The sequence below is a fragment of the Haliotis asinina genome, chromosome 5 (genome assembly GCF_037392515.1).
Source record: "Haliotis asinina isolate JCU_RB_2024 chromosome 5, JCU_Hal_asi_v2, whole genome shotgun sequence".
Taxonomy (NCBI): Eukaryota; Metazoa; Mollusca; class Gastropoda; order Lepetellida; family Haliotidae; genus Haliotis; species Haliotis asinina.
Window position 1 is genome coordinate 72,587,198 of NC_090284.1, and position 27,465 is coordinate 72,614,662.

General features: G+C 39.7%; 1 protein-coding gene across 1 annotated transcript; it reads right to left on the reverse strand.

Moving 5' to 3' along the window:
- Positions 1-8,117: 8,117 nt before the first annotated feature.
- On the reverse strand, positions 8,118-22,560 carry LOC137285219 (forkhead box protein K2-like). The gene is made up of 8 exons (XM_067817493.1): positions 22,109-22,560; positions 15,214-15,411; positions 14,241-14,532; positions 13,703-13,896; positions 10,679-10,887; positions 9,881-10,081; positions 8,936-9,219; positions 8,118-8,522 (listed from the first exon to the last, which is right to left on the reverse strand). Exons 1-8 carry the CDS (start codon positions 22,465-22,467, stop codon positions 8,406-8,408), a joined length of 1,854 nt encoding a protein of 617 aa, XP_067673594.1. The 5' UTR covers positions 22,468-22,560; the 3' UTR covers positions 8,118-8,405.
- Between the last annotated feature and the right edge of the window lie 4,905 nt (positions 22,561-27,465).

Here is a 27,465-nt window from a genome sequence, read left to right on the forward strand (position 1 = left end):
TATCCTGCACTACTGGAGGGGGCGTAAATCCTGCACTACCGGTTGGGGTGTGTATCCTGCACTACTGGATTGGGGGCGTAAATCCTGCACTACGAGGTTGGGTGTGTATCCTGCACTACCACATGGAGTCGTGTATCCTGCACTACTGGATGGGGGCTTAAATCTTGCACTGCCAGGTGGGGTGTCTGGATGGGAGTGTAAATCCTGCACTACCGAGTGGGGTTTTGTATCCTGCAGTACTGTAAATGCACGTAAAATCCACTCACTTGCCTATGTTAAAAAAGCCTGAGAATATGATACAACTCAAAAGAAGGAATTGCGTCAGACAATCAGATTTGCTAGATGGTCAGATCAGGTAGTTGGTAGTAACAGTGTCTGAACCAGGAAGTCAGTTGGTTAGCACTAAGTGTCTGAACCATGAAGTCAGCTGGCCTGTAGTAACTATGTCTGAACCATGAAGTCAGTTGGTCTGTAGTAATAATGTCTGGTGGTGGGTAAAACTTAAATAGCAATGTTAGAATGTGAGTCCTCTTAATGAACATATTCCACAACCTCACATGAAACACAACATATTCTAAATCTCGAGTCAAAGAAGCTAGTTCCTTCACATTGCCCAATGTTTGTATCCATTTGCCACAGATACCATTAAAGCATGTTTTACCAACCACATGTACATTATAAGTTGTTGACTGGTGGGCCCTGAGGGACCAGTGAAAAACGTGTTTATCTTACTGAACACCTGAATGTTAATTTTGAACTTTTTGAAGCATGGGTATTGGATCATACACTTCAGCCAAACTGAGTTAATCAGTGATTCTAATCTTGCATCTTCTTGTTTTTCCCCGCAGGTATTGTCTTAGTAAAATCGCTGTGGTGTAATTCCCCTTCTTAATATTCACAGGGACTGCATTTATTTATTGGAATGCAAGGCAAATGTTTTGCAGCCATCGCTAGATTTTGCAGATGACACACACACACACACAAATTTTGAGTAATCTCCCTTCCATCGATTTGCATTCGCAAAACATCGGTAGTTTCCATGCATCATGCAGGATTCAATGTTATTCTAGATAAATAAGTACTACCACATAAGTTGGGTACATTGAAAATAATAGAAGAGCGCTTAGCGACGTGTGTGAGGTAAGATAAATAGACTTCACACAGGTTTCTCATTCTCTAGGAGATGCACTATATAAATGTTTATTAGAACAAAGGCCATTCATGTATGTCAATATTTATATTTATCAGAGCCAGAATGTTTCTAGTCATTTCACTTCATGCTAAAAGTCATATGCAACAAAAAATCAAACATAATTAAAACAAAGATATCACTTTTTCATGATATATAAAATGCATTGGTGATTGTGAAAAACAACAAACAACCAACCTTATAAGTGTATAATTGCAAATCATAAGTGCAATATTTTGTACTTGGGTTTACCTCTCTCTGAACCCAGTCAGAGCCAGTGGGTGTGCACTCATGTGTAACAACACCTTGTCATTGGCCACTGGTTCATTTGACAATACGTTTAGCCATCTCTTTCTTTATAAGCCTGATAGGTGTTTATTTCAAATTGCATGTGGTCAGTGATTGAAGTTGTACATTTCATATTGTCATTAGCCGACAGCCAGGCAGACACATAGGTGTCAATAAACCAGACATTGAGTTTTCTCTGTGACAGAGACTGGTTAACACAATCAACATGTTTTTTTAATGTTACAAGTAGATTATTTACTTGTTTGTGTACACAACCAAGATTAGATGACTGCTCATGACCTCATACTCCAGGCACACATACTGTTTCAAGCTCAGCGAACCCACTCACTGTGCATGCGGTATGAGTGCAGTGCAGCATAGCTGTTGAAAACACTTATCCCCCAGTGCTGGGGGAAAATTATTGAATCATTTTAACTGTGATTTCGCAGGCTTATTTTCATCGTTTTTTTATTCAACTTTATTGGCTGAATTGGCACTTTTGATGATTTGTTTCAGTAAGTGCTCACCAAAAGGTATCAGAATCTGCCAATTTGTGTTTTACATTGCATGCGACCTTTTAAGTTAAAAAAGATTTGTCCAGGCTTGGCTGTGGCTCTGCATCATCAGATGACCTTGTTGCAGTATCCGTGTAGATGGCAACCATTAAACATACAGGAACAGTCTTCTACTGACTAGGATGATTCATTGTTTTCCTCCAGAATAAGAACACAACCCATATATGGACTTTAAAACAATACACTTTTATTTATACAAGCCACCTGTGAAAAGGCAGCTCTGAATAAATGTCTAAGTTGACTTTCACATACTTGCAACAGAAAACACATACAGTATTGAACATATCATCAGCATGAGGTGCTATGAAACTACATGCAAGACTGCGTTGGGTCTATGTACATGAAAGCAAGTTACAGAAAGACTGGCTGACACACATTATAGCCACAGATGTAGTAGAAAATTTAGAACATTTTCAAATCTCCCCACATGAAGTTTGAACACAAAGATCATGTACAGTCTATCTGCATTATACACACTGGAAACTGAGGGTGGGCAGCTGTACTGGTTAACACTTACAATATTCTAAATCACAGACTGACAGAAAATAATAAACAAAAAAAAAAAAAGGTCAATCATAATGACCTCGTACAAAATTTGACAATGATAACAAATGTGTGTACATGATTCTGTGATTCCAGATAAGTGTCACTTTCCATTTCTAAAATGATCCCATGTAACTGTAATGTGAAACTTATATCACATCAAAATTCCTAGTTCAACTGAAAGCTAAATATCATTACATGCATTATAACCTACTCTCCTGGTCAGGGTTGAATAAATGATTGATCACATGGTGACACTACTGAAAGCCTGTAATGTCCTTATAAATGTCTGCTTATTCTACTATGTATTGAGTGGGAGAACAAGAAGCTGATGAGTAAACAGTTTCTACATGTACAAGTGAAGTGAACACAACATACTGAACACGATTCAGAACATAGGTGTTATGACATGCCAAATGGCAGCTAAGTTCCTCAGGATCTTGTTTCTGTGTGGTCACAAGCTCATGATGTCTACATAACATTCAGACCTATCTCTTGAAGCAAAAAGACCATATTATCTGACTTATTTCAGTTCCAAACAACTCAAATACAAAGGTAATTTTTTTTTTTTTTCCCTCCACAATTTACAAACATTATCCCTCATTGAATACTTCATGTCTAATATTTATTATCAAAATGAATTAAGTAAGTATCGCATGTAAAGGAAGAGCAGACATGACTTCTAACTCAATGAACATTAATACATTTCCCTACTGTTTTCATTTGGACTATAGAGAAAACAGAAAAAAGAAGAAGGTTTTTTGACAGGCATTTTAGAAGTTTCCCTAACCAAAAAAACCCCCCCAAAAACTATACCCAGTAAAACATGAGATACACAAAATGGTTATATCAAACTTCTTGTGTCATCAGTTATACCTGCTGTTATATGCAATATTGTGAGCTTTGATACTAGCAACTACAATCAACAAACTTCCCTTGGTGGGGCATGAGTTATCTCCCCTGCTGTCAAAGCAAGGGTCTGAGCGACAACATCAAACACAGTTGTATCTACTCAATTATCTATTGCATCTCGGTCATAATGCAACAACAAAAACTGCAACAATTGTAACTCCACAAGAACTGTGCTGGGAAGGCCACCATACTACACCGAACAAGACAGGAAGAAGAGTTACACAATGTATCAACAACTTTTCATAGACAATATACAGCCAACAAATAATGTGTCTAAAACAGTTCTGGTTTTAGTGCAAATGCTTGTAATTTATGTAAACAGTTCTGGTATATGAGCTAATATTAGTGATTTATGTAAACCGAAACCTAGGAAGTTGCCATTATGCCATTATGCCAAATTCTGGGGAAGCACCCTGTCTTCGTCGGATATTTCTTGTTCAAGATAGGAAAAAGTTTTCTAAAAGTATGAAACAAACATTTGGACTCACAATAAACACTGAGATACTTCACAAGTTTCAACAGTATGAAAACTGATATGTTGTCTCCCATGGATGAACACTTTTATACAGCCATACTAATAGAACGCCTTAACATAAAATACCTTAAGCTTCCACCTTTTCTTACAATGAGTTTCTTTCTCTGACAGGGCCCAACTTCACATTCATTCAGTGTGCTCTGACTAGTGTATGTATGTGGTGTATGAGAGTACCATTCTTAGCTCTAAGACTGGCTTGTGGAAAGGGTTCCAGAGTCTTTACTATCACCATCATTAAAAACAGTATTTGATGTTTTCCAGTAAAAAGAAATCCCTCAGCATATGGGAAGCCAATTTTATGACAAATATTGACAAGTGACAGATTGCCGATAATATTATGCCATGTATTCAACGAGGTGTTATACACACTCAACCATCTGTAAGAGACTTGAAATGTACACTAGGCAGGGTGGAACCCAAAACATGTCTTCTTTCACTCAATGACGGAACATTTCCCTGGTCTCCTCCTTGCTGAAAATAAATAATCTTGGAGCATCAAACAATTCATCCTCCATATATCCAAGGTAAACATTCCAATAAATCTCCACTGTACCAGGGTGCGTCTGTGGCTCGGCCCAATAATTTTATTACCTCCCTTTACTGGCTCCGCATTCTCACAGTAGACAGTAGCCAATAAGCTAAGACGCTGTTACAAACAAGCTTGCCAGTGTCATCAAAGAAAGCGGTTTTAAGGATGATGGATTGTTCGTAGGGCCACTCAGATTTGGAGGAAATCATAAACTTAATCCAAAACTTAAAAATAAAAAGCAAACCCAAAAACCAAACTATATGCAATACCTCCTACCTCTTTCAAAGTTCCTCTGCATGACTTGTGTTGCAAAGTCTAATTGGATAGAGTATTTAAAAAGTGAAAGTGAATTGTGACTGGTACTCTCCAATTTCCATTGTACACACCTTATTAGAAAAAAAACCATCCAAAAGAGGTGTTAAATTTATCAAGCTGAGACAAAGATGCATTCAGAATATGATGGAGATTAATTGGAATGTAAGCCCTGGAGAATTCGAGGATGCATACAATTTAGATTGTTGTAAAAAACATACTTTAAGAACTGTTTTTGATTTGGTTACCCTGTAAAAAATTTTAAAAAAATATCTAGAGTTTTGCTGATGAAAAATGTCTGAATACCTATGAAGTTTTTCATGGTCATAAAATAATTAGTTACCAAGGGATATAAACAAATAAATATTGCAGATCTGAATGAATTCCTAATGCAGATCTATTCTTAACAATTAATTGACAATGATTTGATCTACAATTCATTACTTGTTCTGTATTTACTGTATTGTCCTGGTAAAAAAAAACACATGTGAAAACTCTTGATGATAAATCTTATTATTTAGTTGTCAATACAAAATGGCAATGCTTCACACAGTGAGACCTTACATATCCAGACACCATCAGTCAAAAATACTTTGCCTGTTGTTTTTATAATACATATATACCACCTTTTATATAGTAATTGCAAAGAGAAAATCAGGTGTTTTGCAATTCCTTTTTACCCAACCAAACAGTGTATATCTAACTATACACCTGAACAGGTGTCAAGAAGGTTTCACTGTATAAGCAGGTAGATCATGTATACACAAATACACATATATTTCATACTAAAACCATGCTGGACATGTGTGGACAATTTTGATCCGAGATACATAAATGTCATACGGCTAACAATATAATGAAAAAACAATAAAACACTAAATCTGAGTTAGGATTTCTAAGAAAAAATAAGCTGACAATTAGCATGTTTACATCAATTTTGAATCAAACAAGACAGAATACCATTTAAAATGAGACAAACTAATTTAAGGATTATTAATTTCCTGAGAAAATAAAGAAAAATCTGTTGATAGTTACAGAAAATCAATTTGTTCACCATCTAAGCAGATTGCTGATTTAGAGAACAAGAAAGTGAAGCTGATTATGTATGAGACAAGTTAAAATTCTCTGGAACTATGATTAACTCACACTTGTTCAGTTACAACTGCTACACAGCCTATACAATAACCATGCACTAACAAACACAAATGTTTCCATCGTTTTTCAAAATTGCTAATCTTTAAAAAGATACCAAAACAACTGAAATAAAATCCCCCAAAGAAAAGAACTTACCATCCTATTGCTAACATCAAACTCTTACTAGAGCAGATGACATAACAGAATGTTGTTAGTAACCACGAATCAAAAGAATTACCGACAGAATGGCACATTCAGTTGCTGTTTACAATGTTCAACAGCCACAAGGAACTTTCTGGTTAAAGCAAGAAACTCTACTGAAGCTGTTAGACTTTGCTTGTCTACAAGTTCACAACAATGGCTGCATGTGATACCAGACTTCTCGGACAGGTAATTAAGTGGCAAATATAAACAAATGAAATTCTACACTACATATAACTACATAGTTCTAACACCATAATAGCACTTCACAAATATTATTTGACGCAAGGCCAAACAATAAGGACTTTCAGTTGAGAACTGACACCTCTTATGGGCCACTTGTTTCATGAAATGGGTGAATAATGATCAGTGACGCCCATGAATGAATTGATTATTCTAATTGCTGACACACTTCCACAATGAACTGTGATCATGTGCGCAAGACTTGCAAGATGAGTATGAAGCAAGTGAAATGAGAGCTGAGTGACAAATGTGTAACCATATCAATTATCATCGTGACACGTTGTTACAAACCGACAATCTTCAGTCACCACTCATTTCTGGATCCACACTTAACAAGGTGAGCTTGGTGCTGAGACTATTGTAAGGTTATGTCACTCCATCAGTTACAACAGTTCCAACACAACACACCTGTGACAAGCACTACTCATGTTGTTTGCTGACAGACTTGACAATATATCATGCCTGTCCATTTTCCTGTCAATTTCTGTCTTCAAATTCATTTTTTTATAGCCTATATTGTCAGTACCGTGATCACTGCAATTCAACATATCATAACGTTGTTTCAACACCAGGCAATGATCAGTGTGCAACAAAACCAATCCATACCTTCTGGTCATAAATTCACAGAAAACAATCAGCTGTAGTTTGTCATGTAATATGTCGTATTTACAAAAACTACATGCGCAAACAACAACCAAAAGTGTAAGGATAAAAAATTTACAATTTAAAGTGACACTTCTCGAAGGAGAAAATGACACTAAAACAAATATCAACAGGCAACAAAGACAATAATAGAATTAAGTTATGGAATACTTCGGAAGGCAGAATTCTCTTCAACTTGTTCTCAGCTACATTCCAACAAAGTGTCTTGTCTTGTTTGTTTTGGACAACATCTCTGCGTTGATCCTTTGACAAGAAAATAGAGAACATTTCCTTTTCATCTGAGACTAATGTTGAGAGATGGTTACACTGATTATGTGTTCGCAAATGGTATGATATAATATATATATGTCTATATTCATATATTTCTCATGATACATGACCAATGCAGATGTGTGATGGTGGTAATGGCAAAACAGCTGTTTATTACTACACCTTATTATCTCAACTGTCCTAAGAATGGACGAAATAAATTGTAAATGCCATTTCAACTTAGTATTAAAGCATTATCACAGCTTCAAAAGCTACACATACCATAACTAACGAGTGTTTAATGACTGGGCAACCGTCACTACAGAGCTCTAATTAAACCAGGGCAAAAAATATTCTTTTTGGCAAATTAGCAATAATATGCTGCCAGTTTATCTTCAGAGAGCTTCCTATATTTCTCTGGTTCCGAAATCCAAACATGCCATAACAAGCTTGATAAAATAAAGCTATTGATAGAATGCAGCACAAATTAAATAAAATCTTAACAACTGTCAGCGGGGTCCAACAAACGTGCCACAATGTTCACCCAGTAATTCAAGCAGCAAAACATGGCAATTTTGATACCGATAGTTTTGAGCCCTGTAAGCACAACAAAATGATTTTCTTCTAGTATAACCTCAAGTATCTTATTATCATGATTGTCCAAATTTTAAAACCAACCTTACTGTCGACCCTTGGCGTAGTTTTCATGATCGGATGATAATGCTACTAAGTCATCATACTACCTTCTCATTAATCACTTGTGACTCTGTCTTCTACAAACTTCCTAACATATTAAAATAGCTTTTCAGTCATATCTCATTAAGATGTGGACTTATCCAACTGTAAAACCTGTCCTAACCTAAACATTTGTTTAAAGGACACTTGTCTAGTCATGACTGCACAGTTCAATCAGTGTCCCTATCACAAGTCCAACAAAAAGCACAACTTCAACTATGGCATCGCTTTCATCCTCTGTCCCTCAAAACCACTTCCAGCAGTAAAACAGTTCAATCAACATCTGTGATTATTCTATTAGCTTGCTTCACTGGTCTCAATCTTAACGCGTTTAATTTCATTATCTTCAGATTTTCCATCAGCTGAATCCGATTCTCGCTTCATGGCTCGTGCTCCTTGGGCAACACTAGTCACCTGGAAGAAAAGAAACTCCAACATATTAACATTAAACAGATAACAAACAATACAAGAAAAGAGTAAATGAATGTCAAGGATGTCAAATTTAATAATGGTCCTTTAGTGGGCAAAATGATTCTTCATTGACAGTTTTGTTCACAATCTGATTGTAATTCTGTCATTTTAGAAATATTTTGGTGAAACCAGCTTCACTATGAAAAAAGCATCTAGCATATCTCCCTAGCAGCCTGTGTAACCTACCATATATTTCCCAGATTTGACCTCAGTGGCCAATGTATGCCCTAGCACCCTGTGTTTAACATACCACATAATGCCTAGGACTGACTTTGGTGGCCACTGCAGTGCCAGAAACCTGTGTAACCTGCCACACATTGTCCAGGTTTGACCTCGGTGGCCAGTGTGCTACCTACCACATATTGTCCAGGTTTGACCTCGGTGGCCAGTGCTCCCGCTGTGTAGTTGCCCTGTGTCTGCATGGCCTGCATTGCAACTGGTTGGACCAGCTGCACTGCTGGCTGGGATATCAGGGTGAGTGGCTGATTTGACATCAATGTGGCAGCTGATGTAGCCTGCGACACTGCTGCTATGGCCACCCCTGACTGACCAGTTGTGACCACCTGGCCAGCCATAACTTTCACAGGCTTGAGAGCAGCAGCATACTGGGGCGTCACCAGTGATGCTGCCTTTGATGCACCTGGAAAATAAGAGGTATTTTAGTTAATATGTTACTATTCCAAGTCTACAACCCCAGAAAATCCAGGTTAGAATTCTTCAGCAACTGATGCCTTTTGTAAGGGATCTGGTGGTCAGACTTGCTGATGTGGTTGACACACTTCATCGTATCGGAATTGCATACATAAATGCTCATGCTTTTTATCACAGGATTGTCTGGTCCTGATTCAAATACCTGCAGAATATTGTGGAGTGGTGCGTTGAACCAACCAACCAACAATTTTAACTAGACCAACATTGCTATACTAAAATATGCCATGAAGTTGAAATTTCTTTTCTTTTCACACTGATTTGTTATCTAATATTATCCAGGTTTGACCTTGGTGGTCAGTGCAATGCAACCTACCACATGTTGTCCAGGTGCTGACCTCGGTGGCCTCTGATGTGTTATTTAATGTTTAGCAAATGCTGATATTAACACACTTTAACACTCCCTTGATAGATTTCTGTAGTGTGAGAAGGACCAATAGTTTTCTCTCGTGAGTTCCTTTCATGTTACAACACCTCAAGCTCAGATGACATATCTCAACACTCTCCAACTTTGACAATTACAAATCTGACAAGAAAGACAATATACTGTTTCTACATTTATGAACACATTCAAAATACTATGGCTTCCTTACCCTGAGAAAAGTCAGCATTTTCTTTCTTAATTTCTAAGTGTGTCCCATTTGTTAAGGTGGTGCCTGCGATGGCTGGGCCGTTAAGGATAACCTGTCCAGGGTTAGAGACAATGATCTGAGGTTTGGTGATGATGGGAGGCAGCTGGTGAATGGCTGTGCCATTGCTGGCTGTCACTGTCACTGGTGACAGCACCCGCGACCCTGAAAACATATACACACTTATACAAGGCTCTTGAAGGTTAAAAACAAACAAAGGCTGTGTATTAGGCTGCTAAGATTCACTGCGGTTAAGGAGAAGAAAATGGTTTGTCATAAAACAAGAGTATAACATCATGGAATCATGCATTAAAGAAAATGAACTGAATGTTCTTATACTGATTCAAATCTACTAAATAGTTTGTGTATGTACCTCTTGTACCTAAGATTCTTTGGAGTATTTCATATTTAGGGGTCATAATGATATTTTGAGGGTAAAATCTCAGGTCTAAGAATCCTGGGTAATACTTACACACCACTGGCATATTAAAATATCATCAAAATATGGACACGGTTAGATGTTTGTTATGAGAAATAGGAGCAAAGATGGTTAATCATCAACAACACTACAGACCCTTGAGCATGTGCTTCTTAACAAATGGCTGTCCTTTTTCTCTACCATCTTCCCTCATAACAAAAAGTGAACTGTGTCAATATTTAAATGGTAGTTGCTAAACAACATCAAAATAACTACAATTACACTACTCATAAGGGAGAGTGGTGTTATTTCTTGAATCGAAAGGACCCCATTACTGCACACACCTGCTGGAGAGCCTGGTGCTGATTGAGTAAATCTAAGTTCGGCAGCGATGGACTGAAGATTCGGCTGCTGCAGCTGATGAGGTGGTTGGAGATGACTTGACTGAGCCACTTCAGTTTCTGATGCTGCCTCAGGTATTGGACTACCTTCCCGAGACATGGAGTCAGGTGTGAATGCACCGGACATGTGGCTAGGTGAAGCTGGCGCGGACCTGTAAATGAAAGCAAATCCATGCATAAGTTAGTCAAGCAATATCATACATATCTGTATACAATGAAGGCCTGACACGGAAGGTCAATGGTCCACAGCATGAAGAACACTTTACACCTTCAGAGATGACAACAGGTCTTATGCAATAATTCTTAATAAGCCAGCATGATAAATGGTTCCAGTCTTGACAGGGTATTTAAACAAGGCAAGCCCTTCTGTCAAAACAGCCTCTGAAATTCAACCTAGTCTGATGGCCAGAGGCTACAAACCTCTTTTGTGACCTGTGCCAAGACAAGTAATAAAGATCCATTTACTTGAACCAAAACTCAACAAAGAGGACATGTTCGTTTTAATCAAGAAAGACAATTCTCTGGAACTTCCTGTGAAAAGACACCAAAGAATCCCCAGAAGGTATTTACATGAAGCTAAACAGTACTTAATGATAACCCTTTAGGCAATGCTGACGGGTTATCTGTTTGTACAGCATAAATGCTTGTTCAAAATGGCCATCAAAATCATGGCTGAGATTCTACTACAACCTCTTGTGTCATCATAAAAAGACCTCCCCTGAACAGGTACGGTCTGGAACAGAAGACCTCCCTGTGTGGACTGGCAGATGTCCTTGGGGCCAGTATTTTATGGACTAGAAGATCTATCTGGGATAGGTACTGTGTGGACTGGAAGGTCTCCCTGGGACCTGTACTGTGTGGATTGGAAGGTCTAGTGGGACCTGTTCTGTGTTAACTGGAAGACCTCCCTGGGACAAGTACTGTGTGTTATGGAAGATCTCCCTGGGACCAGTACTGTGTTAACTGGAAGACCTCCCTGGGGTAAGTACTGACTGGACTGGAAGATCTCCCTGGGACCAGTACTGTGTGGACTGGAAGATCTCCCTGGGGTAAGTACTGACTGGAATGGAAGACCTCAATGGGGTAAGTACTGACTGGACTGGAAGATCTCCCTGGGATGAGTACTGTGTCTACCTGGGGTAAGTACTGACTGGACTGGAAGACCTCCCTGGGGTAAGTACTGACTGGACTGGAAGATCTCCCTGGGACCAGTACTGTGTCTCCCTGGGGTAAGTACTGACTGGACTGGAAGATCTCCTTGGGACCAGTACTGTGTCTCCCTGGGGTAAGTACTGACTGGACTGGAAGATCTTCATGGGACAAGTACTGTGTGGACGGGAAGATCTTCATGGGACGAGTACTGTGTGTACTGGAAGACCTCCCTGGGACGAGTACTGTGTTAACTGGAAGACCTCCCTGGGGTTAGTACTGACTGGACTGGAAGATCTCCTTGGGACCAGTACTGTGTGGACTGGAAGACCTCCCTGGGATCAGTACTGTGTGGACTGGAAGATCTCCCTGGGGTAAGTACTGACTGGACTGGAAGACCTCAATGGGGTAAGTACTGACTGGACTGGAAGATCTCCCTGGGACTCGTACTGTGTGGATTGGAAGGTCTAGTGGGACTTGTTCTGTGTTAACTGGAGGACCTCCCTTGGACAAGTACTGTGTGTACTGGAAGACCTCCCTGGGACAAGTACTGACTGGACTGGAAGATCTCCCTGGGACCAGTACTGTGTGGACTGGAAGATCTCCCTGGGGTAAGTACTATGTGGATTGGAAGGTCTAGTGGGACCTGTTCTGTGTTAACTGGAAGACCTCCCTGGGACAAGTACTGTGTGTAGTGGAAGATCTCCCTGGGACGAGTACTGTGTTAACTGGAAGACCTCCCTAGGGTAAGTACTGACTGGACTGGAAGATCTCCCTGGGACCAGTACTGTGTGGACTGGAAAATCTCCCTGGGACCAGTACTGTGTGGACTGGAAGATCTCCCTGGGGTAAGTACTGACTGGAATGGAAGACCTCAATGGGGTAAGTACTAACTGGACTGGAAGATCTCCCTGGGACCAGTACTGTGTCTCCCTGGGGTAAGTACTGACTGGACTGGAAGATCTCCCTGGGGTAAGTACTGACTGGACTGGAAGATCTCCCTGGGACCAGTACTGTGTCTCCCTGGGGTAAGTACTGACTGGACTGGAAGATCTCCCTGGGACCAGTACTGTGCCTCCCTGGGGTAAGTACTGACTGGACTGGAAGATCTTCATGGGACAAGTACTGTGTGGACGGGAAGATCTCCCTGGGACCAGTATTGTGTGGACCTGAAGTTCCCACAAGTACATGTACATCTATTTCGGTGAACTGGAATGAGCATGTACAGTTTTGTGATGCTTTACACTGTTCCAACAATACAAAAAATAAAATCAGGATTTCTCCAAAGTAAGTCCATTTTTTTTTCATTACTTGGCTACCCCAACCATTCTCACGCATTGGACAGGTGAGTAATTACTTGTCGGCACTTGAAATATTACTCAGTAACATGTCACAGATACAGTGAGTGTGTTTAGTTTTACGCCACACTCAGCAATATTACAGCTATATGGCGGCGGTCTGTAAATAATCGAGTCTGGACCAGACAATCCAGTGATCAACAACATGAGCATCGATCTGCGCAACTGGGAACCGATGACATGTGTCACCCAAGTCAGCGAGCCTGACCACCCGATCCCGTTAGTCGCCTCTTACGACAAGCTGAGTCGCCTTTTGCAGCAAGCATGGGTTGCTGAAGGCCTATTCTACCCCGGGACCTTCACGGGTCGTCACAGATACAGGTACCCATAGAATTCGAAGAACTCCATGACTTTGACACCCAAATAAATACTGTGAGAACGAACACACACTGATGGTCTTCTCTCAAGGTCCACATTACAATGAACATTAAACAAGAAACAGGCACTTTAAGTTACTGACCGTGTTGAGAGTCCTCCAAACGGCGTACGGAAACAAGGCACATGCCTCTGTCTCCGTCTCCTAAATGCTTGTGCTGTTAATTTAGCTTCAGATGCTGGGTCAATCCTCCAAAATGATCCTTTACCAGGTTCTTCTTGCGATCTTGGAACTTTCACAAAATAGCGGTTCAAAGAAAGATTATGACGGATTGAGTTCTGAAATAAAGAAATAACTTTCATCCAGATTACAGGAGTGGAAACATTTTGATATTAAACAATCACCAACCAAGACCATTACTTTGTGCATAGATCTAGGAATTAATCAATTTGTTAATATTGATACTATGACAACAATAGCACTTCAGTACATATTCCCGATACAGGTGCAAAACATGCTCATTCCACAAACCTCGGCAACATCAGACCAATAAATACAAGTTTAGCTTTTTATCAAAGTTAATAACAAATAATGTGTACAACTTAATCAAACACAGTTCTAACTCTTAGAATACAAGCTAACTTCATCAACCCCAACCACATGAAGCAACGTAAAGTCTCACCTGCCAGCCTTTATCAGCTGTTCTATAATATGGATAATTTTTGGTAATAAAAGCATAAATTCCACTAAGAGTCAGTTGCTTATCAACAGCTGATGTAATGGCTTGCACTATTAGCTGGGCATATGAATATGGCGGTTTCGACTCATCCTTAGGTCCATCCCCACAGGCAGAAACCACTTGAGCGTCTTTGTCATCCTTAGGATCAGCTGCAGCAAATACAGCATTTAAATCAGGAACAAAACTACGATGACTAGCTCCACCACGAGGACTGGTAGGACAGGAGTTGGCCGCACTGAAACCATAAAAGTGAGTAATATTATAGACCAACATTCATACATAACATGTTAATTCAAACCGATTCATACTTGATAAAAAAGTCATGTTCAAAACACAGAAAATTCAGAAACATAACCAATGTCTTTAATGTTTTCTGAAATGCAAAATAAATCAATATTTCAATGCAAATAAATAGTACACCAGTTAGTAATCAAACTGTCTTACCAAATAGCTTAAAAAATGTTGTTTGCAATAACATGGTTAGGCAATGAAATTTATAAATTTGGACAAAAACATTGAACACATTTGAATCCAGGGATTCTTTTCTTAATTTACTTACCAACATTTAAACAATTACACTTTATATCTGGGGTCTATTCCACAGGTTAGAGAGTAAACCATCTAATAATTATCACATGGCATGAGTGTGATTATGCACATGCAATCAGACAGGACACATAACACAATCAGCACATCTAAATAACCTAGGAACATCCAGGCTACAACTGATCTTCACCAACCCATGCATCTTGTGAACAGATTGGGTGGTCAGACTTGCTGTCTTGGTTGACACATCATTGTATCTCCCTGTGAAGATCGATGTTCATTATTCAATTCACTTGAGTATTTACAGATTGTTGTCATAGTGCTAGGTGCAGTATCAAACAAAACCAACATCTCAATGTAAGTTGTCTACCTTATGGTGCCTGTGGGAGAAGGACATGGGCTGCTGGCAACTGGCTCCACTTTAGGTATGTCTATCTTCAGGGGAGCTAATGCTGCCTTCTTCTTTGGGGAGGCATTCCCTGGGCTTTGTGCAGGAGGTGGAGGGGTTTCTTCGACCAGAGAATGGAATACTATTTTGATATTGGTACTTGGGAAGCGAAGTATGCATCTGAAAACACAAAACATTAAAAATACACTCACACACAATAGTAACGCAATTCAAGGATAAAGAATACATGTATGTACTAGTATCAAATACAAGAAATACAATCAGGGCCAGATAGACAAAAAATTCAGTGAAGACACTTCAATGGTTACCACAACATTTTTAAGTTTTTGAAAGGTAAAGGGGTTGACAAGAACAGATCTCGCTGGTGTTGATTGGAAATGTGCTGATCTTGTTGAGGGGTGGTGACCCTTGGACGACTGCTAAGAGGAAGGTCGTCTATGGTCTGTGTAGCGTTGTATTGATGCTGGAGACGGTAAATTGTGGTTATGTTAACATTAAAATGATGCGCAACATTTTGGACACTTCAGCTTCCACAAGTCCAATGGCCTGGTTTCTTTCAAACTCAGTTAAATGTGGCATTGTTGAACAATGCGTGTTAGAGCTAACTTTTATGCAGTCTTGTACCAACCAATGGTGGTGACAATTCGTGCATGTTTGATTTCACAACTGTGTGCATGATACCACATGTTCACTGGTATGGTGCATTTGTTCAAAACATTGATAACATCATAATGCTTCACTTTAAGCCCAAAACTCATAATAACAATTTAGGGTTCTGAGTTCATTTCCTATTTGGAAAACAAGTTTTGTTTCTTATGTGTGTGAGTGTACATTAAAATCATTACATGGGCCATAAACAGTAACTGCTTCATCTCAAGATGAAAATTAGAAATCAACATCATAGCTTTTGAAGATGTTAAGAAAGACACATCAACAATCACATGTAGTGATAGTCTCACATACAAATGTTGAAAAAAAAACAAAAACACTGTACAGCCATTCAATCAATAACTTCATTTTGGCAGCACACTTGACCTACGAAAATTCAACAGTACTTCCACACATCTGAGTACATTTCTCTTTCTTTTCTCAAACACACCAACTGAAAACTGCAGGCTGCGCTTAAAGTTTAAACATTGACTGCACAACATATGAACTGGATACACCAATTACTCCATTTCACAAAAAAAACAAAAAAACAAATTATATATATATATATATATATATATATATATATATATATATATATGTACACACACACACACACACACACACACACACACACACACACACACACACACACACACACACACACATATGATGGAATCTTAGTATTATTTTAGTGATAGTAATAAGTAAGTGACTTCATCGTGAAACAAGCACATTTCTATTTCAACATTTGCTGTAACACAGTCATGACCACTTCATAACGATAACATTTCATTATCATTTAATAATTTACTATCAATCAGAAAGATTTATCAAACAAGATTGTGACACTTTCTTCTTCAAGAGTTGCGTAATTCCAACCCCCACTTGATGCACACAAAACAGTGTGTCATAACCTTTATTAATGCATTTAAAGGTGTCAGTGACAACATCCTACTAGGCTACGACTTTTCTGGTTTAAATATAGTAACTGAAAAAATTAGGTATATGTTGTAGGATTACATGTAAGTAGTGGTGGTCTGATTAATTAAAATAAGATTGGCAGCAAGGTCAGAACGACCAAGCTATCAGTTATGTTTTTCATAATTGAACATAATTTTGGAGCACTTGTTCTCAATAACAATATTTTTAATATGGTTCATTTTGCCTTATATTTCATAGGCACTACAAGCTTGTTCAAAGTCATTAGTGAATTGATCTCAAAAACTCCTAGAAATTCATGTTCCTAATGTACTAGTCATCCATAGGGTGAAATTCGCAAATGCATTTTGTGCAGAAAAGTGCAAGGACATGCTTTTTTCCCATTACTTTTTGAACATTAACATACATAACCAGGAAAATTTGAAATAAGACGCTAACCAATTATTTACAATGACTGATCGTTTCTGATGAGCCAGTCATCAACTATGAGATTTAAACCAATTCCCAACATTACGCATAAAAAAACATTATGATCAGCTATACCATCATGTCTTGACATGACACCTTGTATTTCTTACAGGCATAATGTCTACCGTGACAAATTTCATGTTTATTGATAACAAGGGAAGAATATTTCACCTGCCTTCATTCTAACATCATCATTGTGGTCTAGAATCACATACAGTCAAATCCTGTTGAGTCGAATCACTGGGAACCAAGTAATAACTTCAACTTATCAATGTATTCGAGACATGGGCATGTCTATGATGGTAGAAAAAATGGTCGGGACTGACAGGTACTTTGAGTTATACGCAATATTCGAGATGTTGGCAATCGACTCATCTGATTTTACCATATTTCAAACTGAAACTAAAAGAAATGGTCTTAGACAGCAAAGGTAAGATGGGAATTTTTTTAAAGTTGATGTTTTGGTGTAAAGGCTGTAATGCCACCAGGATTTATCAGACATTTATTCACTCAATTTCTGACAGTTTTCAGCCTGACAATAGTCCACAGACTCTAAGAATTGCGGCTGCTGCATTGCTAGTGCATACACAACGGATGAATTGAAGCTTTTTAAAAGAAAGAGTATGTTTTTGCAAAGGAAGTTTGTTGTCAATGCATATGTTTCTTGAAACACTTTCCAAAGTCATTAATACTTCATGATCCCTTACTTCATAGGAGCATATACCCTTCTGTACAATATCTACACTTATGGTCAAAACCATCCTGATATCACCATCAGGGCATAAACTGTCATGACATGCAGATCTCCATTTTCTTCAGAAGCCCGTGAAAATGTACCACAGTCAGCCTTACTCTTTAACCTGATAAAGTAAACTGAACAATTGCTTGGTTGTCACTTTCCGTTTTCCTGCAGATGTAAAACTGTCTTGAAATACTTGAGTTTATATGACATATCCTGTTACAATTAATGCAGGTATTCAGTGAATCGAACCATATTGAATTCAATTAATTCCTAATGGTTATCAGAAAGAAAAATTTATGAATATGTTTCACTTGAGTGGGTTCTTCATTTAAGAGCAATATGCAAAATGTTATATTCCCAAGACAATGAGTCTTATAACTTGTGCTATTTCAACAAATGAGCCACTCAATGTACTGTCACTAGTAGCGCTGTTCTAATAATAAAAAATAATCATATCTTGATCAATAGGATGAAAATGATTATTGATTGTCAAAAAACATGTTTTCAATTTAATCAGAATTTTGCTGTTTCAGTACATCACACTTGATGAAGTAAACTTACCATTAAATGTGATAAATTTCACGGACAAATACGAGTTCAACAGAATTAAGCATATTGTAAAACATTAACCACATAAGTAGTAGCGATTGTTTAATTACAATTCCAGTCTCTTTCCTGCATGCATGCATTTCATTGCATGATAGTATTAGCTATAAAAAAACATCAATCAGAAAAAAAACTTGGAAAACCCTGAAAATACTGTTTGTTTTTTTTTTGGGTGGGGCTGCTACTCTGTATCCTAAAATTTTTAACAAATAGGAATAGCAGCTGAAAACAATACATAAGACTATAGTTGGCAATAAGGTTGCCTAGCCAGGCATGACAACAGACTGTCAACCCAAGCTTGCATGAAATGCACAAGGGTTCATCTCAAAGAAATAGCATGCTTTTCCGTGTGGTTGAATATGTTTCATCTGTTGATTAACAACTTATGTGTCTTGTTTCATAATGTTTATGTTGAGATATGTAAACGTGTATGATACCCATAGAAAAGCTTAATTCAGCCACCCTGTAAAATGTCTCAAAATATATAGGTGGCATGACCATCCGATGATTGATACGACTGGATATTATTGGTAAATGGTTATAACTTGCTGTTTGCTTCCACAGTTTAATTCCTTAAAGGGTTATGTTAGCTCAGCTGATATCTGTCTTCCCTAGTCGGACCCCAACCACCGTTGGTGACACCCTGTTCTGACACATTGTTTGCTATGACCCCTCCTACCTGTTTCCTTTTACAGTGATAGTGAGAGTCCTTGGTAGCTACATCCTTAATAGTTTCAGTGTTAAAGCTATTAATTCTTGTGCCAGTCATCGTTCATAATGAAGATAAGTTTCATTTTAGAATGGGCATTTAAAAAGTGTCGTTTGCAATACAATATCATTGCACGTGAATTTGCATTAAGTCATGGTCTGTTCCAAATAAATTGCTTTGGACTCAGAAAAGTCCTTTTTCAACATTCCCTATCTCCCTACCACTCAGACTGTAGTTAGGCTGAACTTTGTTCAACAGATATTTCACACAGTACTACAAATTGTCGATATCAATGTGAAAAAACAATTTTTGTTCTAGTTCAGACACTACTTAAGTCATTAGACTGTAAGTGACACTGTTTGAATTGTTTGAAAATGCCATTTAAATGTTAAAGCAAGCAATTACATGGTGTTAGTTATTTCAATTCCTAGATATTAACCATAAAGTTTTCATGAAACATATTTGTACTTGTTACTATATATCTGTGCTATGTGTTTGTCAAAAGGTTCACCCAATAGTTTCGCCCTACACAACAAACACTAATGATCTGTTCTGTAAGTAAACTGGATGTAAAAGTGTTCATATTTTTGTTTAGATTTAGTATACATGGTATTTATATACTTAAGCAGGTGATATTCATTAGGTGGACATTCTACAAACTGCACTTTTGCATCTTTCATTCACACATAAGCATGTACAACTACAAGATGTAAACAGCCACATGTCCATCACGCTGCACTGAACGAAGTATAGCTTATAATTAGGTTTAGTTAGTGGTCGACCAAGCTCAAAATATCAACATTAATTTTGTTTAGTGCAACCAATCACACAACATGTCTGCAGCTCAAAACAATGTTAGCTGAAATACTGGCTCTTATGGAGTGAGTGAGGAAAGATTTAAAGACATATAGCATTGTCAGCAGCATTTCGGTCACAACATGACTTGTACTAATTGTAAATCAGTAGAACTTGAAAAACAATTTAGAAAAAAATTATTACATGAATCTATATATTCTACTTAGCACAGCAAAAAGCCAACCTATCTTTTTCACTTATACATCCACATGCTTGAACTTAGCATGTTCGTGTAATTTGGTTAAACTTAAATGAATACATATATATATTCTACTTAACATGGCAAAAAGGCAACCTATGTAAGCAATTGTAATCTGAAACCTGCCCTGCCCAAAAAGCTATTCTCATTTAAATATCAACCACAACTCTAAAAGAAAGGAATTAATTTTCAAAACTAACTCGCATACACAATCCAAAATATCTGTAACAAACGCAAAAATGAGCCCACTTTTGTATTGACTACCTACAATCCTTGGAAGAATCACCTTTGCCCAGATTCAGCTTGTTGAAACACGGCAATAAACATAACAGGCGATGACAGAATCTCGCACAGGTTTATACAGCCTGAGTCTTATCAGTTCAGGTCAGACGGAAATCACATGGTTGACCCTTTACAACATGAAAAATGCTATCACAAAACAAATATATTGCACAGATAAAAAGGACAAAATATTTGCATTCAGTCTTTCTTTATGTCTCAATATTACTGGATTCATTTTTCATCATTCTTATTTATCACATCCCACAAGTCTGCATCATGAACACATCAAGGTATCAGCACAATGTTAAATTATTTATAGTCCAGGCAAACACTAGATAAATTGGACATCAATTCACACATAAAAACAATACTAAATGTCCAAATGAAAATTGTTTTTGAAATAATTCTGAGTTGGCAAAATGATATTTCACAGAGTAAGGGTCAATTATTATATTAACCGATATAAAACAAATTATTTTACTTAGTGTGTGAGATCAACCTGATGTCATTCAAGTCACTGACTGTTTTATCTTCAGTAACAGACACATTATCCTGACAACTGCGGTGTTTGCCATATTTAAGTGTTGTTTTTTTTCTAAAAATGTAATTTTACACCGGAAATAATTTTATCACACTCAAAAAATGCAAGAATAACATAAGTTTTGAAAAATGCAGATATTGTAATACTGAGGTCAATGAAATTTCTTTAAGCATATCATGAACAGATTACATCTTACTAACAGGTTTATTGCTAACATGGTTAATGTTTATTCATCAGCTGATGTAAGAATGCTCACACCAACAATGATTCAAACATAAAAATAAGAACTTGCCAATCAACATGATACTGCAATGTGAAGTTTCGTAACACATCAATAAAACAAACAAAACATTTTTGTTCCGCGACACTTAGAAATACCCTTAAATAAATCCTGGAATACAATTACACAAGCTAAGGTGACCTCATGGGGACCAGTTTCAAACTGTCAAAACACATACATCCTTCTGACCATCTATTATGCCCCTAATGACCATTTCATTACTGTCTGCCATTAGGCATAACCTCAAAAAAAGATTCAACAAACACACAGTTGTCTGGTGTAATGATGCGAGACTCCAGTCATTAAAATCAATGTAAGACCAGACACCGGTATCTTCTATTTTTGTTTACATAGCCGCCATGATGAATCGAGCACATGGTAACAAGGTTATCAACACCGCGAAGAAAAACGCCTAATACGAAATAAACATGCAAGATTTCGGTAAGACATTGGGTAACATAATTGACCTGACATTTAAGCTACCATAAGAATGACGAATCAAGTCACGATATCACGTCAGATATCGCTCGCGGCATATACATGCCGGCAGTTGAGGCGGGCACCTGCAAAACAAAACAACTTACGATCGAGGAAGTTGCAACGGGGGTGCTCCTTTCCGCTGGAAAATGCCATCTATAAACACGCCGTTTTTCCCGTTGCATTTCATGTAGAAATTAGGCTGATCATAGAATATTTCAAGATGCACCCTGGATATGAAGCTCGAATGTCCCATATTGACATCAACTTCGCCTTTACTGCTATTGCGACCAATGGTGATGCGATTTCCCCGCATCATGTATTCGAAGTCCCTGCCTTCTAACCGCGCGATGGCGGTTCCCTTCGATTCTGGAGTCCATGAAATTTTGGATGGACTTGCCGGGGCTGACTTGAGGGCCAATAAGGCATATGCGTCGTTATCCGACGGTTGACTATACGTAGACATTGTGAATGACTCGTGTTTTCCAACACCAAAATGGAGGAAAACAACTTGCCTGTTTACATCAAGAACTACACCCACAATGCACCGCGAAAGCGTGGCCACGGCATGGGAGAACATTGTGCTATTTTCAACACTACTGTTATTCAACATACTTGTCACGGTAAAGCCGGTTCGTACAGTATGAGACGCATTGCCCTACTAACAAACGTACGTTATTTGAACGATTTATTTCAACCATGTTATGAAATACTTTTCATATTTGTGTAGATCCATGTCTCTTACTGATCTTCATCACATTTTAAAACAAATGGGTTATAACATCTGAAATGATTTCAGTCATTTTGAAAGTGCTTGCTATTAAACGACCTTGTTTGAAAAGAACGAATACATAGACACATCATGTCGAAAATTCAATTATTAAGGTAATTGATAAGTTGAACAGAAAAATCAACCGACTACCTGTTTCAAACTGTATGCACTAATCATTCTTAATGAGCATTGGATGGGCGTGCGGATTAGAACTTCAGAAAAGAAAATAGCAATAAAAAATATATGATGTAATTCACCCTTAAGAAATGCATTTAAAGGTACAGATTTCTTCCACATTCCAATCGCTAAGACATCTAATATTGTAGAACTGGGTTTGTTGTTCACGTACACCCAAACCCGTTGACCAGATATTAACACGAAGGTTCTTCAGACTAGTCTTTGTAAGGTGACGAACAAGCAGCGTGGTATTGTATGACTGCTTCCCCGGGCCACGAAACTAAAGAAGACCGATGTCCAAACATGCGGCCGACAGGAAGATCTACAGAAGTGTATTATTACTTATTCAAGCTTGCTATGTGAAGGAAGAAGTACGACGCCGGTGAATGGTACAGTATGCAGGTTATCCCTACCAGGGGATAATTAATATATTGTGATGTATTCCACCCCAGCCAAAAGATACAAATTATGCACGTCCTCAGACAATCTGCACCGAACTTCGTGTATTTACATATGTCGGTATTCATTTGTGAAAGCGTCAAATTAGTCCGATGTAAGAATCGTTGTGTTTGGGCTGAATATGTGGTCTGCTCTCATCTCAATGTTAATTTTCATTAATAAGGTTATGTAATATTTTTTACGTTTGTTTTTACATAAATTAGTCCTACTAGGCGTTGACCTTGTAAGTTTGTCTTAAGCAAGCAGTATTACAAGTAATATTATCGATAAGGCAAAGAAAGATTGCACAGTTACCCTTTCAGTAAAAAATTAGAAATTGTAACTCTTCCCTGCTGGACTGTTTACATTACCTTGAAGTAATAATAAGTCGCGTGGACAACAGTACTCATTCGATCGCCGGGTCTCAGCCAGTCCGTGACCCAGATACATCTTTGACCTACTTATATATATACAGCGGAGGTTTATGTTTGTTTACAAGCCGAGGCCAGCGTAACCGCTGTGCGTTACCGATTTGAGCCGCTCGTTGTAAAGGATTAATTTTGGAACGTAATAACTCCAGTGAATATGAGCACAGTCACCCAGTTATCTGACATCGAATGGAGGAGAATATTGGGAAGGTTGTCTAAATAAAGGGTAATCTGTTTGTATTCAGAGTGCACTGAGGTAATTACTTTTCACCGCTGGATGCAAAAAAGACAGGCATGTTGACAAGTTTTCCTAGTGAAGGTAGAGTGGGAAAGCGCATAATGACATTTACATGCGCTTTCTCCACACATACATTAACTGAAACAATTAATTGCATTAAGAATTAAACTATATGAAATCAATTAATTAACTTAATACAAATTATGATATTGGTGTTTAGAAACGTAAAACGGATTTTTATATTTCCCTCGAAAAATCGATAATACGGAATTCGTTTTATCTATGTGTTTGTCACTTGAACAATCAATTTATTTATTAATTGTCAACAATAACAACGATCACAACTTAAACTTGTCTTGATGACTTTGTACCAGCAACCACATACGGAGCCTCTTCATGGACAGTTGCGACAATATCACAGAAATGGCCTTCAAACATAGTGCACGTGTGGGAAATGAAACCCGGACGCCTGGTCTGACGAGCGAACGCTTTGAACAATCACTGTGAACATAGCGGCCCACTCAATTCAACGTAACCACTGCATTCTTGGTGTAGTGGATATTGAGTGAGAAGCCGGGACGGTGGTTCGATCCCTGGCAGCAGCAAACCAATTGAAAATGGTACTGTCTGGATCTCGACATATATAACAAGGGATATAACATGAATAGTCCAGCTCGATCCGAACCAGAGAGGGATATCCGTGTCAAACTACTGCATGATACCTCAGTGAGCTAGCGCGCGCACGCACACGCACGCACACACACGCACGCACACACACAACAAACAAACAAACAAAAAACCCCACACAAACACAAACACACATGCATACACGCACGCACGCACACACACGAACACACATGTATACACGTTTCATGCCATGTAGGCATTCGCTATAAGCCGTTATGACACATGTAGGTGCCTGTCAGACTCTGCTCTGCCTGCTCCAGACAGAGGCAACGCATTTTGTTGCGATGATGACATTCAACTGTCTGTCAACCTCCGCGTTGACTGTGTCATACGAGGATACAATTAAGGTCGACGCACTTTCTAATATACAACTGTCTTCCAACCTTCGCTTCGACGGCTTCGTACATATTCTGTATGTCATGTATCTGTATGTCACCCTCCAGTTCATACATACTGATCAGACGTCTGTGTCCACCTTGTTTGGAGCAGGCAAAACGGAGGCTCGGAGAGAGCTGCATGTATCATCAAGTCTGATAAAAACTGTATCGACCTTGTATGGAGCAGGCAAAACGGAAGTTTGGAGGACGTGATGACATGGAATTGTGTGTCAACCTACGTTTCTAACTGCTTCATGCAGGGTCGACACACTTTACATGTTATACAGTTGTCCGTCAGCCTCTCGTTGGACTGCTTCATGCAGGGTCGACACACTTAACATGTTATACAGTTGTCCGTCACCCTCTCGTTGGACCGCTTCATGCAGGGTCGACACACTTCACGTGTTATGCAGTTGTCCGTCAGCCAGGCTCTGGTTGGACTGCTTCATGCAGGGTCGACACACTTCACACGTTATGCAGTTGTCCTTCAGCCAGGCTCTGGTTGGACCGCTTCATGCAGGGTCATGCAGGGTCGACACACTTCACGTGTTATGCAGTTGTCCGTCAGCCAGGCTCTGGTTGGACTGCTTCATGCAGGGTCGACACACTTCACGTGTTATGCAGTTGTCCGTCAGCCAGGCTCTGGTTGGACCGCTTCATGCAGGGTCATGCAGGGTCGACACACGTCACACGTTATGCAGTTGTCCGTCAGCCAGGCTCTGGTTGGACTGCTTCATGCAGGGTCGACACACTTCACGTGTTATGCAGTTCCCCGTCAGCCAGGCTCTGGTTGGACTGCTTCATGCAGGGTCGACACACTTTACATGTTATGCAGTTGTCCGTCAGCCAGGCTCTGGTTGGACTGCTTCATGCAGGGTCATGCAGGGTCGACACACTTCACGTGTTATGCAGTTGTCCGTCAGCCAGGCTCTGGTTGGACTGCTTCATGCAGGGTCGACACACTTCCCATGTTATGCAGTTGTCCGTCAGCCAGGCTCTGGTTGGACTGCTTCATGCAGGGTCGACACACTTCACATGTTATGCAGTTGTCCGTCAGCCAGGCTCTGGTTGGACTGCTTCATGCAGGGTCGACACACTTCACATGTTATGCAGTTGTCCGTCAGCCAGGTTCTGGTTGGACCGCTTCATGCAGGGTCATGCAGGGTCGACACACTTCACATGTTATGCAGTTGTCCGTCAGCCAGGCTCTGGTTGGACCGCTTCATGCAGGGTCGACACACTTCACATGTTATGCAGTTGTCCGTCAGCCAGGCTCTGGTTGAACTGCTTCATGCAGGGTCGAGACACTTCACACGTTATGCAGTTGTCCGTCAGCCAGGCTCTGGTTGGACCGCTTCATGCAGGGTCGACACACTTCACATGTTATGCAGTTGTCCGTCAGCCAGGCTCTGGTTGGACTGTTTCATGCAGGGTCGACACACTTCCCATGTTATGCAGTTGTCCGTCAGCCAGGCTCTGGTTGGACTGCTTCATGCAGGGTCGACACACTTCCCATGTTGTGCAGTTGTCCGTCAGCCAGGCTCTGGTTGGACTGCTTCAGGCAGGGTCGACACACTTCACATGTTATGCAGTTGTCCGTCAGCCAGGCGCTGGTTGGACTGCTTCATGCAGGGTCGACACACTTCACGTGTTATGCAGTTCCCCGTCAGCCAGGCTCTGGTTGGACTGCTTCATGCAGGGTCGACACACTTCCCATGTTATGCAGTTGTCCGTCAGCCAGGCTCTGGTTGGACCGCTTCATGCAGGGTCGACACACTTCACATGTTATGCAGTTGTCCGTCAGCCAGGCTCTGGTTGGACTGCTTCATGCAGGGTCGAGACACTTCACACGTTATGCAGTTGTCCGTCAGCCAGGCTCTGGTTGGACCGCTTCATGCAGGGTCATGCAGGGTCGACACACTTCACACGTTATGCAGTTGTCCGTCAGCCAGGCTCTGGTTGGACTGCTTCATGCAGGGTCGACACACTTCACGTGTTATGCAGTTCCCCGTCAGCCAGGCTCTGGTTGGACTGCTTCATGCAGGGTCGACACACTTCACATGTTATGCAGTTGTCCGTCAGCCAGGCTCTGGTTGGACCGCTTCATGCAGGGTCATGCAGGGTCGACACACTTCACACGTTATGCAGTTGTCCGTCAGCCAGGCTCTGGTTGGACCGCTTCATGCAGGGTCGACACACTTCACACGTTATGCAGTTGTCCGTCAGCCAGGCTCTGGTTGGACCGCTTCATGCAGGGTCATGCAGGGTCGACACACGTCACACGTTATGCAGTTGTCCGTCAGCCAGGCTCTGGTTGGACTGCTTCATGCAGGGTCGACACACTTCC

Excerpts from the sequence above, each read along its gene's own strand:
- LOC137285219 (XM_067817493.1), bottom strand. The coding sequence starts at position 22,467 with ATGTCTACGTATAGTCAACCGTCGGATAACGACGCATATGCCTTATTG. Across the intron at positions 15,412-22,108 it reads CCGTTGCAACTTCCTCGATC|ATGCATACTTCGCTTCCCAA; the intron begins GTAAGTTGTTTT and ends TTGTGTTTTCAG. Across the intron at positions 13,897-14,240 it reads CAGCTGATAAAGGCTGGCAG|AACTCAATCCGTCATAATCT; the intron begins GTGAGACTTTAC and ends TCTTTATTTCAG.